Raw genomic sequence first — 19048 nt, 5'->3', positions numbered from 1 at the left:
GAAATGAGTTTGGGACTTGAGCTTTGCCATCCCAACACCAGAAGGTCAGTGGGCACCTCCTCCACTGCAAAGGTTGTGTGAGCTGCATCCACTTGACATTCCAGCCACAGACAGAGGTGGGAAATGGCCTGTTCGGCCTCCCAGCCACACCAAGGTTTCTCACTCCCACAATCTTTATCTGTTGGTCAGAGCATTTGCTTTGTTATCACCAGCAACCCCCAAACTTTTCATCATGGTGCATTACCTTCAAAAGATCACTTTGTGTTTATCAGTCCTGTATTGCTAGCTTACATAGCTTCTTCAAGCTCCCACAATGGCAATGCTCCACTTCAAATGCACTTCATTGAAGATTAGCAGGCTTTTTCCCATACTGAAAATACCCCACATACATTTTTCTCCTGGCTGTCAATGCTGGGGAGTATCTATCCTCTTCTACAGCTGCAAACAGTAACTCTGTAATCACAGTGGAGTCCGTGTTGCTGTAAGCCACCCTCATCGACACAGAGAAAGGCATCTCCACCCTCCCATCCTCTCAAGGTACTTCTGTCTTCACTTTGGCTGTATTTTCCTTAAATCGGATCAACTGGTGTTGCTAACATATTTCACAATTACTTTCTAGAAATAGTGGCACGGAGGAGAGTTTAGTACTGTGCACGTTTGGCTTTTATTCCAAAATAAAGCTAGATTTTAGATACCACCACCCACCCACACCCTAAGGATAGCTTTCATCACTTGTTCTCTTGGCTTCTATATGTGACTTCTTCAGATGGCCCTTGCCATAATCAGTGTTTCTCTTCAGAAATTTGGTATTTTTCTGTGAGATTTGATTTAATGCTTTAGGTAGAGACTATTACCAATGAAACGAATCTCCATGAACCCTGGACAGATCTAATTTTGATCTGCCTTCTCATGCTACGTTCTCTGTTGACTAACCTAGCCCTGGGTCACTTGTGAGTACAAGGTATCTCACCCAAGACCAATTCTTTGCCTGGTGTGGACCGGGGTTACCTTCCCATTGGGCTGGTCTCGGTCTGTTAGATTGGATTGCCTTTTGCTCCCCTGAGCCCTGCGCCACCAGTTCAGTCCTTCCAGCCCACCGTTACCATTACACCACCCCAAGCTCCAAGCAACTAAAACATCCTGCTACAAATTTATGCAGTTAGCACAATTCTCAGCTACCATACAGAAGACTCACAAACGTATGAAGGATCTGAGCTTAACCCTCCCTTCACAGTATGTAGGGCACCACAACAGCAGCCTCATCCTCCCTAACCCCAGCTAAAAAAGGAAAATCCTTAGCAGATGTTGTGATTTTTGACCCCACCATAACGGGAGGCTTGGCTCATGGGAAGCCAATCTTACCGTCTTCCCTGAAAAAGCTCCCTGGGCTGAGTGAGGACTGGGGTGCAGCTGGAAGAATCCGTTCTTCCCACACTGCCAGCAGCCACAAGAGGAGCCCGTGAGACAGCCTCAGGATGAAGAGTGACACCGAGCTGGCCCACTGCCACCAGCCTGCTCTTCCAGCAGCACGCGATGGGGACATCAGGTAGGAGCCCTGGAAGGGTGAAGCTTATCTAAAGGGCTCCGGAACAGCCCTTCACATTGACTGCTATTTTATAGAGAACATGCAAGACGAAGAATTGTGTTCTAGAGGACAAAAGGCTCAAGTTTGCGACTTCAGTTTCACATTGCTGAAACTGGATATAATTAAAGCCTGGTTTTCAAGAGCCACTTCAAAATGAAGGTCTCTCTGATGCAGAGAACACTGAAAGTGGGAAGATACTTTTTATTTAACCTCAAAATCTATTTTTACTCCAGAATCTTACTTTTCCCTGGCTCGAACTTTCTCTTCCTCCTGGCATGGGTGGGAGCAATGGAAAGAAAAAAAAAAATGAATGGGGGAGAACAGGCAGGGCCTCTCACATGAGCTCTAAAGAATAAGGAGGGAGACAAAGAACATGCAACAGATTGCCTGTATCCTGAAAACCAGATGAAAGCAACTCCTTGCCCTGCAAAGGTCTGAGGGCAAGTACAAAACTTACCCAGCCCCAAAGGACACCAATTTTAATCACATACACAAGACTTTACCCTGGGACTACACAGACCCACAAATTCAGCACCATAACTGCCTGTCACAGTACCAGAGAACTGCAAAATCTTACTTCATTTTTGTTGATTCATTCTATCATTCCTCTCCTTTCCTTTCCATCTCGTGCATGCAGATTTCAGCAGTTCACTTCTGGCTGGACTGCAGAGAGCAACAGTTCCCCAAGGCTGGGTGCAAGCAGGAGCAGTGAAGTAGCGGGCACAGAGGAGAAACAGCCCTTACCTGGGGCTCAGCTGCACCCAAAAGCTGAGTGCTGCCAGGTGCAGAGCATCTGCAAAGCACTCCCAGCTGGGAGAGATGGAGGCAGCCCCTTCACTTCAGCACAGCCCCTGCTGGGTCTGCGGGAGGGCAGTGCGTCGGTTCCTCTGGTGAAGGGAGCAGCCTCCTGCAGCAAACCCTCCCAAGGGAAGAGGGGTGAGGAGGAAGAGGCTGCCCAGCTTGTCCCCTACTCCCAGAAATACTGATATCTGTGCTGATAGAGGCATTTTGAATGGGACCTTTGCAGAAGAGGCTGTCTCATGCTCTGATGTTAAAGCCGTTATTGTAGTGTGTCCCTTATTACACCTTTCACCTCAAAGGATGATCCAAACCATAGAAAATCCGTAAGTTTGAAATCTGCTTCTGTCCTAAATCACTAGACTGAGGAATAACTGATATAAAGGAGAAGAAAAATAAGAGTGAGTGAAGTTCTGTTTGTGGGATCTTGGAGCTAATATAGGAATTTTGGCCCGTTGCAGTTAACAGCTTACTTGTCTGTGATGGGTGAGCCGTGCTCTGGTCCCCCAGAGAGAGGAGCAAGGCCCAAGCTGAGCTGTCTGATGCCTTTTCTCTGCATCAGGCTTCCAGAGGAATGATAGCACAGACTAGTCAGCACTCACAGGAATCCACACACAAGTTATGCTTTACATACAAAGAGATCGCAAAATACTTCCTCCCTGGTACAGAAGGGAAACAATATAAAAACACTAGGTAAAAACATCTTTCTCACCCATCTACTGCTATTTCAGCTACATGTTAAGTAAATTCCAGTCAAAAGAAAACCTGATGTTTCATTCTGTAACAGACGCATTCAAATTTCCAGCACACACGCAGATTTTAATTTTTCCTTCCTTCCAGTGACACAGTTGATCTTCCTCAGCCTCTGGGATCTGAGGATCTCCCCAGGAATACAACAAGCATGGAGAGGTCAGATTTCACAGAGGCAGGAGTAAGTAACCTGCAAGGCTAAGCAGAACATGCGTTGTTCAGACAGGTCACCTAAAGGCTGTTTCCAGTTTGGGGAACACAGTAATAATCTGAGTTTTTACACATACATAATCATACACCCCAAGTCTGCTTTAATTCTTTATTAGGTTTGGTTTGCAGCTGGCATCTTCTTCATGAATTTATCAAGCTTGCATAGTTCTTGGGTAGCCGTTCTTAACTCACCGCAACCAGGCAAGGGTTGGGGGACACAAAGAAGCTAAGGGAATAAACCAAACTACTTAACTCACTTGTTAGAAATGGAGAAAGGAAAAAAAAAAAAGAAGAAAGAAAAATACAGCTGTTCAGAGAGAATTTGGGGAAACTACTGCTGTTTTAAGAAAGTGTAAGAGGCCATAAAGGTCCAGTCCAGGCCTGAACTCCTTTCACTGAGACCTCTTTCTTGTCCGCAGATACACACACTCCCATTCTCTGTCCAGGTTCCCAGCCAAACAAAGCAGAAGGAGCATTACTGAAGATGGGAACTGGGCCTTCTAGGAGCCTAAAATTCCAGCCCAAAGTGAAAGCACATCCTCGCCAGTCAGTGAGTCTTCGGTGGCCGTGTCTGTTCAAGTTCAGTCATAAGCACTGTCCTAAGAAAAAGCAAAGGGTGCAGCGCTGACTGTCCCTGTATTGCAGCTCCTACTAACACTGACAGAGCAGATGCTTTGGGATGGTAAGAGGTAAAAGATTCCTCTGGCTACTTTGGGAACAGAAGAATGTGAAATTATCTACCGTAAACCTTTCCTTTGCTTTGACCAGTTGCACTGAGCAACTATTTCTAACCCTTTTGAACGCCTACTGGACACAGTGCTGATGAAGACATGGTTTTTATAATGTAGCATTTTTCTTATAATAGCATGCAAAGCCTTTCCTAAAACTTTCTTCATCAATTACCTGTCTAGAAAATGAAAAGCTGGTGTTACAGGCTGCCAGATCCTTAATATGATTGACTATGGCTGGTTTTAGTCAGCAAAAGGTCTCCAAGTAACAAATGGCTTGTCCGTTTGTTCGCTGACAAGGCTTGAATATCATTTATGCTCAATCAAATACTAATGCTGATGGAAAACTCTGGATTTCGGCGACTCTTGATATGCCCCACTGGGGCATGGAGAAATGTTTCGCCACTTAACGTGTATAATGGATCTGAAAGGCCCTCCTACTCATTGCTGCGGCTGCCTCTTCGTCTTGCCAGGCCTGTAGCTGTAAGATACGCATTAATTGAAATGACAAATTGCATAAACGTGTTTCTCACTTGGCACTTCCCTGCTAAATGCATACGAAACTATTAACCACAGAAAACAAAAGACGTATGGGAGAAGATCACTTTTACACAATGATTTTTAGAGAATATACAAAGAAAAGCTTGATATATGCAGACTCAGAGATATCTCACATTTTTCAGCTGGGGAGTAGCAATAATATTTCCCTGGTAATGGGTTTTTATGATATCAGATAAAGATTTTCACTTTATTATCGATAAGAAAGTCCAAATTAAAGAAGTGACTTGAAGTGGTAGAAATTGGCCTTGGGATGTAGTGAATACAGAACATCTCCCCTCTCACCATACAGGTGGTTTTTACAAGATGCAGTTCAACCAAATATTTTACAGTAGAGTAAAATTGTTGGTTATGGCATAAAAAGCCATAAGATTTGATTTCTCCTTTTTTTATGTGTGTACACACACTGGTCAAAAGATCAACTGTAGAAAAGAAGGGATTATTATTTTGCCAAGAAAGGTGGGACGAGATGATCCCTGAGGTCCCTTCCAAGCTGGTATTCTATGATTCTATGATTATTAAACTGCAGTGTAGCAAATAATATATTGCAGCTATGTTTCTCCTTTAAAATACTTTGCAGAATCATTTTAGCCAGAACAATGGAATCAGAAAATTTCAACACTGGAGCTTTTTTGCTTTTTGGGGAGGAAAAAAGAAGAAAACAACCATAAAGAAGTTCTGATGCTCATTTCTAGAGTCTAAAAAATACTTTGATTATACTAGGCTTTGCCACATCTAGCCTCCAAGTTTGGACTTCCTCTATTTTCCTGCAGAACTAGAGGAAATCTAGCTCAAAACTTTGGTTGTGCTATTTTCTAAATGGCATAATACAAAGAGCCAGTTTTACTCATTTTTTCCTCTGCGTCATTTAGTAACACAACTGAAGCCATTTTCCTGAAGAAGAGAAGCAGCTCCCCTTTTTGTTTATTTAAAATTGCAAGCGAGTCCTCAGTGGCACACCCAAGCTTTAGAATAAGGAGCAGTAATGGCTTATTTCATTATTTCCATGTTTCCTCTTGGACATTCCCTTAAGAATTATAAAGCATCTAATGGGCACTTACAGTCACCTAAACAGAATGAGTCTGTATAGAGGGGAATCCCAGCATCTGTAAAGACAACTCCTAAGAATGGCAATGTGAGCTTTTACCCTAAAGCATAACATTCTCTTAAGGCCTTGGTCTTGTAAATATTTAGCATATGAGTAGTCCTACTAAAGCAAGACTCATTCGTAGGCTTTTTCACTGGTGGAGTTTTCTTTTATTTATATATATTTTTAGGCAACATATTATGAAAGTTGGAAGGAGGAAAATAAACTGGTAACACGAGGTGAGCTAACCATCAGCGTACACGCACGGCCTTCGACACAGCATCTCAATGCAGAGAAACCTCGGTGAAGTCAGCAGCTAAGCCAAACCATAACTTTGTGCAATAAAAAGAAATTGGTCCAAGGTTTTTTCCCTTAATGGCAAAACCCAATACTCCCAAGTGAATATCATTCCTCTCTAGTTCAATACCCTGCAGATATGACTAAACCTAAAAATAATTTCTAAGAAAAGGTTCCAGCACTTAACACAATGTGTGTATTGCCTTTCTAACCCTTCCTTCGTTCATTGTCAAATGGTGATGTAAAGAACTGCGTAAGAAAACAAACAAACAAAAAAAGATAAAAATTAACTTAATTTACACAACCAATAAAAAAGTTTAAAGCAATGATAGAAAAATAATATAAAGGCTAGATACATTAAATGCCAGTTCAACAGAATTAAGCTTTGGTAGAACAGTTAAAGAGCATAGCACCAATAAAATCCAATGTCAATACATGCTTCAGTAGGCATGAGCTGTGATGAAAATGTAGATTTTGGCAAGGAAAGTAGTGTATGTTCCCTGACGCCACAGTTTCATTTCAACATCTAACAAAAAGTCTTTAGGCTCTTTCACTTGCCGCTGAAGATAGACAATGCCTGTGTACGAGTTCAGCCTTCGAGTGCTGAAGTAGTTTTCTTCATTTCCCTTGTTGATCGTAAGGATTATGTTGTCTCCAGCATAGGCAGGCGATGGTCCAATACGGAAAATATGAGCTGGGACCACGATGTTGGTTTGGAAGTTCAGCTGGTAATAAGTAATGCGCACCGGGGTATTTTGGCAGTCCAGGTAATTAAAACAACTGATTCGTTCACACCTCCTAAGAGATGAGAAATGAAGCACATTCAGTGTCCATGTAATAGCAGGTAAAAATATATGTATTTCAAAGCCTTGGGACTTCAGCTGTGCAATTACCAGCTGCTTTTTCCACTTTCAGTGCCCCAAAAGCATTTGTAAATGATACAATTGTCAGAGTACAACAGTGTAAGTAAAAGATGATGGACATGGGGAGCTGTGTTGGGAAGCTCCACAACGAGGAAAGAGCCAGGCATGCTGCAAGCAGCACAGGGCTTGGAAGAGGAGCCTGTGATTCATCACTGACAGCACAAGCGTGGGACAGTGCTCCAAGAAAATAAGAACAAAAACACTTAAGGTAGCTAAAATGTGGGAATGGGAAACAAGCTCCTCACCTGGCAAAGCTGCTCGATTCTGTAAGGCAGGAAAAGTACGTCTGAAGTCATAAGCAACTAAATAGGGCTTCCCAAAGCACTGGCAGCCATGGAGGCAGGACATGGGTCAGGAGATTTTGGGGCTCCCGCGCCTCAGCTGCTGAGGAGCTGTGAGCTGTGGGGGTGTGCCAGTCCCAGAACCCTACAGCCTGGCAAGCTCGTTATCCTGCTCCCCTTCAATGTTTCAACACGCTCTGAGGAACTGCGATCTGGCTATTAAACAGGGAGCCCCAAAACCACTGTAAAAGTGGTGCCCTGAGCAGCCTGGCAGCTACTGCAATGATATAAGCAGCATAGAAGATCTTATTTTTTTAAGTCTTAATTATAAACAGAGGCCTTTAGAGCTGCAGCAAGCAATGCTGCAAGCTCTGACTGCCGTTACAGCAGCAGCTGGAGGGCAAATGGGGCTATAGAGCTCAGAAGGAAGAGGCAGAAACTCTATATGGGGAAAGCCCCACAAACTTAAGCACCACGTAACATCCACATCCACCCACAACCCAGACTGCTGGCTTTGTTGCAATGGCGATACTCACATGTCAGATACTTTTCTGTAGTTGGAAGGGCACTCAAAGGACAAGCAGCGGAAGCTGCCCTGGATGTTATAGCAAGTCTCTGCAGCTGAGCAGTTATGGGTTCCTATTGCACACTCATCGATATCTAACAAGAAGAAACACAAGGAAAAAGACACGTTAAGTTCAAAAATAAGAACTAATCACCATTTATGGGCTGTAATATGCTTATGAGACTCTGCGTGCATGAGAAGCAAGAGGAGTCTGTGGGCTTGGCTCTGCAAGCTGAGGGCTCTTGTCTTCACCGCCCAGTTGCTGTGTTACCTCTTCAGTACCTGTGCCTGCTGCCTGCAGACCAGGACCACGAGCGTGAAATGGGGCGTGAAATGCACATTCAGGTGAGGTGTGTCAGGGCCATCCCTGTGCACAGATGCTCACTGGCATCTGGAGCAACAGGGTAAGTCACATTGATTCCAATTCTGCTAAAATTCATGTCTTCTGCAGAAAAATATTTCCTTCCTTGACATTATCATTTAATAAGAGATGACAGTAGCACTCAGCAGTGTGTGCAATAAATAAGGGAGCTCACTCCTCCCTACAAGCAGCTTATGGTCCTTTTCATGCTGTTTGATAGTCCTTCCCCTGCTTGGCAGGGACTGTGGCCAGTTGCAGCCACCCAGCGCATGGCCAGGGCTGGCCTTCTAACCGGAGGGGAAGTTTTGTTTCTTTCTATACATTTGCACACTCCTGTGATCCTTGCTATTCTCATTCCAAATGCATCTGATGCAACACAGGGCCTAACTTCTAGTGGAGAATAAACACGAGAAGGAAAAAAAAGTTGTCAAACCCCAAGATCCTCCTGTCTCACCACTTCCCACTGCAATGAAACAAAACATTGAAGGTTCAAAACAAACATGAACAACCAGACAGTGTTGTCATATTCTCCCTTGCTCCTGAGGTGTCAGAGATGTGTTGTGATTAATGTTATAAACTAGGCTGAAAGGGAACAGAATTCAATAATCAGGTAGTGGCAGTCTAGGGCAGGGGAACCCTAAACTTCTCAGACCAGCCAACTTGTCCATCCCTGCAGCCACTGTGTAAGCTTCCACAGCTGGTCTGACTGAAGATAGTTTTTCAATAGTTTCCTGAAAGCAATAGGCCAATTCTTACAGCTTCACAGGTCACTGATACTCCCTGAACAACAGTTTCATCCTTAGAGCTAGCCTGTGTCACGTGCGGTGTTTCTAAACTAGTTGTTCAGCACATGAGTGCAGTGCACATGTGACAAGCGCAATAGCTAGGAGAAGCACCTAACTGGTTTGAAAGAGCAGAGCATGTGCACGGACCTGTGCGTGGTGTGGGCACTGTGCGCAAGCACTGGAGTACAAGGGACAGTCCTTGGTGAAAGGTGGCCACTGCTATAAATACCTCATACACCGGGTAACGTTTGTATGATCGCAATGGCTCCTTCATGGGGAAGTCTGTAAAATGTCCATGTATCCCAGGCAAGCAAACATTCCCCCATTACCCAGTCTGCAGGAAGACCTTCCCCTCCCCAGGGCAAACATGCATAATGGATAGAGGGATCACAGAATCATAGAATCATTTGGGTTGCAAAAGCCCTTTAAGATTGCCAAGCCCAACCATTCCCCTAACCCTGCCATCCCACCACTAAACCCTGACCCTAAGCACCTCGTCTGCCCGGCTTTTAAATCCCTCCAGGGATGGGGACTCCACCCCTTCCCTGGGCAGCCCCTTCCAGTGCTTGACAGCCCTTTTGGGGAAGGAATTTTTCCCCAGTGTCCAACCTAAACCTGCCCTGGCACCACTTGAGGCTGTTTCCCCTCATCCCATCGCCTGTTCCCTGGGAGCAGAGACTGACCCCCCTGGCTCCCCCCTCCTGTCAGGCAGTTGTAGGGAGCAATAAGGGCTCCCCTCAGCCTCCTCTTCTCTAGGCTGAACACTCCCAAGCTCCCCCAGCCGCTCCCCAGCAGCCTTGGGCTCCAGACCCCTCCCCAGCTCCATTGCCCTTCTCTGGACACGCTCCAGCCCCTCCATGTCCCTCTGGGAGTGAGGGGCCCAACACTGAACCCAGCATTCGAGGGGCGGCCTCACCAGTGCCCAGGGCAGGGGCATAAATGGGGACATCCTATGCCTGCCGACACATTACCCATTCAAAGCCTACTGTGACAAAAGCTGTCCCTCAGGAATAAACAAATCCCCCCAGAACATAACCAAGCCATGTCAAAAGTCAACAGGACTTTCTCACTGACTTTTTGAGAACTGGGAAAGCTGGGCTATGCCAGGAGAAGAATTTATCTATGCACAAAAGTTTGTCTGGATTAAAGCAGGGGGCAAACATGAAGCAAAGCATCCACTGCTGTACGGCTGCATGATCCAGGAGATGTAAGCTTCACCAGACTAACTATTATGAAATACGGGAACTTAAGAACAACACTTTAGAAGACAACACACATTCTTGAATACTTAAGTTGAATATAAGTATCTCCCCATAATGAGAAATAATGTTGCAGAAGACAAAAGAACATTTAGAGCTCAGAGAGACTTTATGGCCTAGAGCATAAATGTGGTTACCTAAATAATACATATGCACAAGCCCAAGCCATGGACCTTAAAATGCTGAAAACCAGATGCAGTAACAAGGATCCAGCTTGAGCAGAAAATATTGGCAAAGACCTCACAGTCACATTGTGTACTCCCAAATGTCTAGACAACGCACGGAGGCTTTAAAATGAAATAAATGCTAACAGACAAACCACGTGGACTGTGTAGGGCTCTGCTGTTCTGCCAATTGTTGCAGAGGAGAGAGACTCTTAGAGGAAAACTATAACCTCCTCCCACTCTCTCCATTCCCCTGGGATGAGAACTGATCTCACACACTGAACTGACTGGTTTAAAAGTCTTGCAAAGAAAAGTATACAATAGGAAGTAGGAGAGAATGAAAGTAAATTAAATCCCTTGCTGATTCTCAGAAGTGCCCCTAGGTGAAAAGAAAATTTCTTCCACATTGCAATCATTATCATGAAAGCACTTGCTTCACCAGTTTGGCTGTGCTGCAAAATACCATAGGCAGTTTCTCCAAAAAGATCCGTATGTTGAGATGATATTACATGAGGTACAACTCATCTGTCTGAAAAAAATGGTACACAGAATGTACCACCAGCAACTTTTAAGAACTGTGCAGATGATGAGTAACTGGAGCCAGATCTTCAGCTGGCGGAAACAAACCTAATCTTGAGTTTAGTCCAACCACCATCAGTTCAGACTGTTTCTCTGACCATGTTTTCAGAGACACCTCAATACATAAGCCTGCCCAAACTTGTAACTCCACACTTGCAGAGCTCGAAGAAAGGGGCACATACCCAAGGGTTACTTCCAGCGCCTGGCTAAATGCCAGCTTACCCAGCCACGCACAGGGCGCCCGCACACGTGGTAAGTTTTGCAAGCAGGCTGACTTCAACCCCCTAAGGAGGGTGCACGTGCCAGGTGGCACAGGCACTTTGAAAAGCTTTTCCAAGCGTTGCTGAATAGTTCACTTCGCAGGGCTGGCCTATACAACAGGAACCCTCTCCAGGCAGGGTGAGCATGCAGGGAGGATTTCACACTGCACAAACAATGCAAGGGCGATCCATAGGTCTCTGCGGCAAAACTTTTTCCTCCACCTCCAGCTCCTGGAGCATGCTGGGTGCCTCCGGCTCAGGAGAGCTGTGCTGGCTGATTAACGCAGTGACTCATGCTATTAACTCTGGACTATGTCCCCAGCTCAAGTCTCACTGCTGGCAGAGGTGGCAACTATCGTGCAGCACTCAAAGTTAGCAGGAAAAATCCCACAACCAAACCAAACAAAGCTTGAGGAGAGTTATAGCTGCAGCTTCTAAAGGTGATTTATGTGAGAATTTAAATGCACATAGATGTAACTGTATTGGTACTTAAAAACGAATTTTAAAAAAATCTTTTAAAAATATTTAAATTATCATTTAGTCTGTTTCTCTGCTTCAAAGTCAGGAGAATCAAGTATGCACATTGCTGTTCATGATTTACACAGTGTACGTTCACTGCCATTACCACTAAGAAGAGAATTTAAGCATAGGAGATACATAACCAAAAGTTAAGCGAAGGGTTCCTGAAAAGCTCTGAGCAGGAAATGCCTGGTAGGCAGCGTAACCCACTGCAAGAATGCATGTAGAGTACCTAAAGGTAATCAGATCTTCAATCATCATTACAGTCAGTGCATCCTTTGGAAATGGGGGACTTCTACTTCACAACCAGAAAGCTGCACACCAGATGAAAACCACCAGTCAGCAGACGTTTCTATGGTTCTGGAGAAAAGGGGGTGGGGAGGATACCTGTCACTCACACTGGTTTTTACTAACGCCAACATAATTAAGCATAGTTGGCGGGCTTCTGGATGTCCAAGTCCCCATTACAGCTCTTACATTCATTCTCCCAGTTTTCTGGGGCAGGAAACCGCAACTCATAATGAAGCCACGGATTTCCACATCTGACACCTCCGAAAAACCAGATCACTCACTGCTGTGCCAAGGTGCACAGACAGCTCATGCGAGTCATCAAGTACCCTGATAGGAATGATGAAGTGGGCTCCCTTAGGAATTAATTTAAACAATTAGCTCACATTGACAGCTGAGTTGCCGCAGTACGTTCTTCTAACACAGGAAAAAGCTGACATTGCAGATACCAGTATTTTGCAACTTTGTCAAATACCAGCTTTTTAACAGCAATTAATATAAAACATGGAGACTGAATAACCATAATGGCTTAGATCATTCCAAGGATTAAAGCTTCATGATATAATCCTTTTGGTTCCTAAACTCCTCATTACCTCGACAGGTTCTTCCATTTGCTGCCATGGTATATCCCTGCTCAGGACAAGCACACTGATAACTACCAGGAACATTCACGCAGCGGAAAGTACAGAGAATGCCTGCACTCTGTGTGCACTCATCGATATCTGGGAAAAAAAAAAACAAACCACAATTACAAACACATGACAAGAAGAAATCTGAGAAGGGAGGGCGTAGAACTCAAGCACATTCTTATCTGAGGCACTTATAACATATTCTAATCAAGAATGCAACCACAAAATTTTGACATTGCTCCAGGACTTTTGATGGTGTTTCTCAAATGCTGAACACAAGACTGCTCCCAAAACCACTGGTTGGAAGTCATATGGGCTCATGGAAAAGAACAAGTCTAGGGCACATCTGAGTGTGAAAAACTCTCTCCAGTAGCCCTGTAATTCTTCTAGGATTGTTTTGGGGGCTTCCTCATGCCAGGAAGAACATGAGTTTCTTCACCATTTCTTAAAGAGAGACTCTCCAGTGTGACAGTATCGGTAACTTCAAGAAAACAGGTCAAACCCTTCCTTTCTCCGTTCTGATCACTACTCCTCATTCACCCACCACAAGCAGAAGTAAGAGCAAGCCTTCGCTCAATCGTGGCTGAGTGGAGGTTTTAATTGATGCAATATGGTTAAACATACCTTCCCTTCTGATTTTTTTCAATCATAAGCTCTAGCCCCATGAAAAAATAACCTCACCGGTTCTCTGGTCATGCAAGTGTATTCTGGCCCCTGGCAGGAGACATGAAAATTACTACATTTTCCAATAGCTGGAGTTACCTTTTGCAGCTTCTGCAGCAGCGTGTAACTCACAGTCGTCCTCAGGCATCACCTGCAGCATTAGGTGCTGCTGAGAGTTAGACAGCCCTGACTGTTAAAGAATACACACACATATTTAACTTGACCTGACAAAGCAGCAGGCTTACCTTTACAAGAATGTCCATCTTCTGCTAGCTGGAAGCCTTGCCTGCAGTAACACTGATAGGAACCATAAACATTGGCACACTCTTGGCTGCAGGGACTAGTATCGCATTCGTTCACATCTGTATCCAAAAACAAGCCCACAGACATTGCCACAATGGTTCAGAACAGTATCTCCCACCATTTCTTGCCTTTGAGAACAGCTACCAGACCCTTCTGGTCAGGGTTAATAAGGATGGACTAATTTGTCCCAAGGATGTGTTTCTGCTCCCTAGGCAGAATGCCAAGAAGTGTGTGTACATCTGTTGCACCTGTATGTCATTTCTGTATATGCCAGTGAAAACACATACACATGCAAACATATGTTTCAGACCTTACACATTACGGTTGATTAAAAAAAGGTAATCATTGCCTTAAAAAAAAAAAAAAAATCAGAGAACTTAAAAAATTTCCATTCAATTAAAAGCCTTTTTTTTTCAAGTTTTGTCACTACCAGGTTTCATCTTTAGTAAAATTTGAATGAAAAGTCTCTTATTCTGACTTTGCTATGCTCTCCTTTTCTCTCATCTGGAAGGAAAGGAAAAAGTATGTGAGGGAAAGGAAGAAAGGGGAGAAACTTGTCGGCTCTCATCTGACAGCTTGAGTTTTTGATTGAGTATCTGCAAATCTGAGCACCCATAAATCATGGGTTTATTTATATTTCACCTCAACTCATTCTCTAAAGTCAATTCACACTGCAATTTCTTCTTTATGGAAAAAATGTCTGGTACCTTCACAATGCTTCCCATCATAAGACAAGCGGAAACCAGAAGAACAAGTGCAATGGTAGGACCCAGGGGTGTTCTCACAGGTGTGCTGACACAGGCGTCCAGGGTAATTCCAGCACTCATTTATATCTGCCAGCATAACAAGCAAATATACAATCAACTTAGAGCCAAAAGCATCAAACAAGATGCAGGGGGATATTTTAGAAGGCATCAGAGACTGATTTGCTGCATGAAATGCTGCAACCTCAGGTCTTATGCTGTCTGACTTTGCGCTCTAATTGCTGTACAGTAGTGATAAAATACAGAATGCTGTATCACAGCCTCCTATGAAGAAAGTTGTGAGATCTTCAGAAAGATAAATTTCTACAGCAGCAGAAGTGTAACCTGTAGGAAAGTGCTTTGCAGATGACTTTAATTGATAACCAGCAGCTAAACCAAACCAAGGGCACCCGTTCTGAAATCACAGCACAGAGTGACAGAGCTCTGAATGGCCGGTCGCACTGAACGACGACTGCTTTGGAGGTGATGCCATTATCTTTTGAGGCACTGCATTGCAGAACTAATAACTGCACACTACAATGGTGCTAAATACTCCCTTGAGGTCCAAGGCTCAATCAGTCAGTCGTTTCATCTCATCTTGCACCTTACATACCAATGCAGCTTCTGCTGAACGCATCGTACTGATATCCCATCTTGCAGTCACAGCGATAAGCCCCAGGAAGATTATGACAAATCTGCCCTTCGCTGCAACGATGTACGCCAGTTTGACATTCATCCACATCTGCAGAACCAGAGAAAGCAATTACTTTAAATAGCGTTTGCTGAAAATCAATGTTTACAAAGAGAAAAAAAAAATTCAATTAAATAACAGGAATAGAACCTGTTAGGGTTGTCCCCTAGACAGAACAAAAAATATCAGCATTTCCCACTGTGTTCTTCTCAGAGTCAGCTTTACGTATCTCTAAGTCAAAACTTTTGAAAAGCTATACATTACCTTAAAAGTGAAAATGGTAACTGTAACTGCAATCAGCATATTCTGCATTTTGATGTAAACACATTTTGACTCTGATCAAACCATGACATTTAAACACCCTATTATGATGTTCTGCCATTACGTGAGTCACGGCAAGCCATTTAAAGCAAAACAAGAACTAGCCAGAAATTCTGCTCATCCGTTCAATTAAAGCAATTGCTGTTTTCATCTCCAGTTGCCCTTTCAATCTTTCTTCTGCTGTCTACCTTTTGCTCTTTCCTGATGTTGATCTTTTTTCTTTTCTCAATCAGCTCACATTTTGATATTCCTCATGGCCTCTCATCCAAAATCCAACACCAACAAATTAGTTGCTTCTCCACTCACATGCATCACTTCCAATCTCATTTTAAAAATCCTCAGATGAAGACGAGAGTTTTCGATACACGCTGATTTACAAGACTTGCAACATGACTAAATAGCTCATCAGTATCTAACAAATCCCTGTTACCATCTGTGATGAGGAGCATGAAAAAGTCTGATTAACCCTCAGAAACTTGTATTTCATCAAGTATTCTTTCTGCCGTTTCCTAAGCCATCAGATCCTGCTTCCTTCCTATTATTCACATCTTCAACTACTTTTACAACCCAAAGCCCATGAACACATGTAGTATTAATTAGGATGGCAGTCTAAGGCTGGAGGTTCTTCATGCTGCCTTGTTTGAAGTCATAAATTTGCGCACTATTTCATTTCTAAGGGTTCCTGGGCAGTTCTCCATCAAACAGCGGCCTTGGAGAGTGCTCCATAAAGCAGCCACTTGCTGAGAAAATGATAGGGAAGCAAGAGCAAGTTACTTACCATAGAAACTTGAATTTGGAAAAGCGGAGATGATATCAACCCTGATTGAGAGGTGCTAACAAATACTTTGTTCAATTTTTCAGCACAGATTCCCACCTACGCAGTCCCTACTGGCACTGGGGTTAGGGATGGCAGGGAATGTCACTCGCCAAGCAGGGAATTCCTGACAGGCTCATAGATTGCTGCTGAAACACCGTCTCCTCGCTTTCTTTCAAGATCAGAGGTAGCATCGAAACAAGGGAGTTTCTAATGCAGATACAAATTTATAAAGTAGCAGTTTTATTTGTAATGAATTCATGTGTGGAGCCATTTAATTAGTTTGTCCAAAATTATATATCCCATTGAGTTTAAACTTTAGTTAGTTCCAGGGCATTATACCTTCAGAAGTGTGCTGTATTTCACAGTAGTTACAGTAGTTCTCAGTTAAGTGTACGAGGTAGCTTTTAATAACTCATTTACTAAATCAGAAAATGTGCTGGTTTGGGCTGGGGTAGAGTTGGTTTTCTCCATAGCAGCTGGTATGGGGCTGTGTTTGGGATTTGTGCTGGCAGCAGGGCTGATAACCCTGGGATGTGTTCACTCCTGCTGAGCCAGGCTCACACAGAGCCAAGGCCTTTTCTGCTCCTCATCCCACCCCACCAGCGAGCGGCTGGGGGGGCACAAGGAGCTGGGAGGGGACACAGCTGGGACAGCTGACCCCAACTGACCCCAGGGGTATCCCACACCGTATGATGTAATGCTGAGCACATAGAGCTGGGAGGAGGAAGGGGGGGATGTTGGGAGTGATGACATTTGTCTGCCCAAGTCACCGTTACACGTGATGGAGCCCGGCTGTCCTGGGGATGGCTGAGTGCCCGCCCGCCCGCCCATGGGAAGCAGGGAGTGAATCCCTTGCTTTGCTTTGCTTGCGGGCACATGGCTTTTGCTTTCCCTATTAAACTGTTCTTATCTCAACCCAGAAGTTTTCTCACTTTTACCCTTCTGATTCTCTCCCCCATCCCACTGGGGGGAGTGAGCGAGCGGCTGGGGGGGGGGCTTAGCTGCTCGCTGGGGTTAAAATATGAACATTTTAAACAGAGATGAATCCTGTGAACAGAGAGGATGACCATACAAGTGTAGTTCTGCTGGAGAAATATGCACATATGATGTATTTACTACTGTGAATAAATCTGAATCAGGAATCTAATTAGCTATTGTAATGCCTTAAAGAAACCAGGCTTTATCCTAGAGAGGGGAAATTAGGACCATATGCTTTTCTTTTTTCTTCTCCATGCTCTCTGCCTACTTACAGAAGGCCATACCAAAAAAATACCAAAAGACACAGACTGCAAACAAAGACAGAGTGCACACAGCAGAGACAGAGAAATCACCGATTAACATTAAACATTTGTTTTCCCCAAATCAAACTAGAGAAGCTCCCTTACACCTGCTCCTTAAAAGCATCGTCAATCATGTAGAGACAAAGTATCATCAGTAATTACAATGCATTGTGTTATCTCATCACACTTGAAAGACATAAATGTTCTATGAATAATGGCAATTTCCTCCCCTGTCACATATTTACAGAGAGTCACTCTCTTTTAGGAACAACCGGGGAAAAAAAGATGGATTATTCCTCTAAATCATCAGCTTGAAATTTAGGGACATAATCTGCCCTAGCCATTAGCAGGGCTTGAAAACAAAGGCTGTTAGCACTATAGCCAGGACTTCTGAGCTGCTCAGTGATCACTGCTGATGTGCCAAAAACATGGCATTCGTGGAAGCGTTGGCATGGCAGTAGCCCTAAAAATAATTTCTGGGTCACCACACTTCAGGCAGCGCAAACATACCTAGCCCAGTTGCCTTTGCTGAAACAGGACTGATCGAAAGCAGCTGCAGAACTGTGTCTTTACAACAACTGAGACAGCACTTTTGGACCTTCCCTTTGTAACAACTGAAGTATTTTGGGCTGCTACGTAATAGGACAGCAAATAAGACTGCACTACTTTGCCCTGAATTTATGAAACACAACCCCCTAGAGCTGTATTAGAAAGCTTTCTCAATTTCCTCAGTTATACACATAAACTGTCACCATCTTGTGCTCCTCCCCAATCCTCCCCACCTTCTCATTGGCCAAGCATGGTCTGGATAGTCCTGTGGGTAAAATCATGAAGGGAGATAGAGCATAAAGAAGAGCAAAAAGGAGAATACAGAAATTTATGCGGAAGTGGGGTCTATCTATACCACTGCTTTTCACTACAGGTTGCTGGTCATGACCAAATTAATAGCCGCCAACAGGGCTTCCACCCACCTGTAACACCACAAAGCATATTTTGTTTGTTTTTTCATCCTTCCTTTTATTCATGGGGTATGTAAGTAGAAATCATTAGGGTATCATCACTAACCAAAATGCTGATTTGTCATTACGATTTCCTACTTTGTGTAACACAGAACATAGGGAATCAAAGAACACATAGCCAGCCTTGCCTTGGGCACCAAGACCAAGCTTTCCATTCCTTTGTGGCTAGCGTGCTCATTTACAGAACAAATGCTAATAAGAGATGAAATCTGCTATTCTGAGTCAGTAACTCCCTAAAACACATTGCAGCAAATACCAATCAGTCTCAAGCTGCATGCTAGCCGATACGAATATTTCAACATTCTTTTCACAAAGAAAGTAAGAATTTATCCTAACCATACACACAATTGGATGTAAATGGGGAACACCACTCAGAGCACTACAAAGAACATCCACTTAGCACTACTCTCATGAGTCCACAAACTTGTGTTTCTCATTTGCTGCACCCCATGGCTTCAGATCAGATCATTTACAGTGAGATACTGTAAAAAACAGCAAGGATCATGGTTTTGACTGACAGCATGAGTTTAAAAAGTAACTAAATCCCATTCACTCCAGAACAAAAGCCAGTCAAACCTATACACA

At 43.8% G+C, this 19048-nt stretch overlaps 1 protein-coding gene across 1 annotated transcript in view; it reads right to left on the bottom strand.

The window, feature by feature from the left end:
* Positions 1–6453: 6453 nt before the first annotated feature.
* The window catches only part of FBLN2 (fibulin 2), an 82107-nt gene continuing 69512 nt past the window's right edge, over positions 6454–19048 (bottom strand). Inside the window, exons 11-16 of the mRNA XM_035892228.1 lie at positions 14949–15077; positions 14300–14425; positions 13535–13651; positions 12591–12719; positions 7754–7877; positions 6454–6811 (exon numbers count right to left, since the gene is read on the bottom strand). Coding sequence (XP_035748121.1) covers positions 6454–6811; positions 7754–7877; positions 12591–12719; positions 13535–13651; positions 14300–14425; positions 14949–15077 — 983 coding nt within the window. The remainder of the gene's footprint in view (positions 6812–7753; positions 7878–12590; positions 12720–13534; positions 13652–14299; positions 14426–14948; positions 15078–19048) is intronic.

This window comes from Egretta garzetta, unplaced genomic scaffold, assembly GCF_000687185.1.
Source record: "Egretta garzetta isolate BGI_Z169 unplaced genomic scaffold, ASM68718v1 scaffold553, whole genome shotgun sequence".
In the NCBI taxonomy this organism is placed as follows: Eukaryota; Metazoa; Chordata; class Aves; order Pelecaniformes; family Ardeidae; genus Egretta; species Egretta garzetta.
Note: the sequence above shows the minus strand (reverse complement) of the source record. Positions and strands in the feature narration are given on the sequence as shown.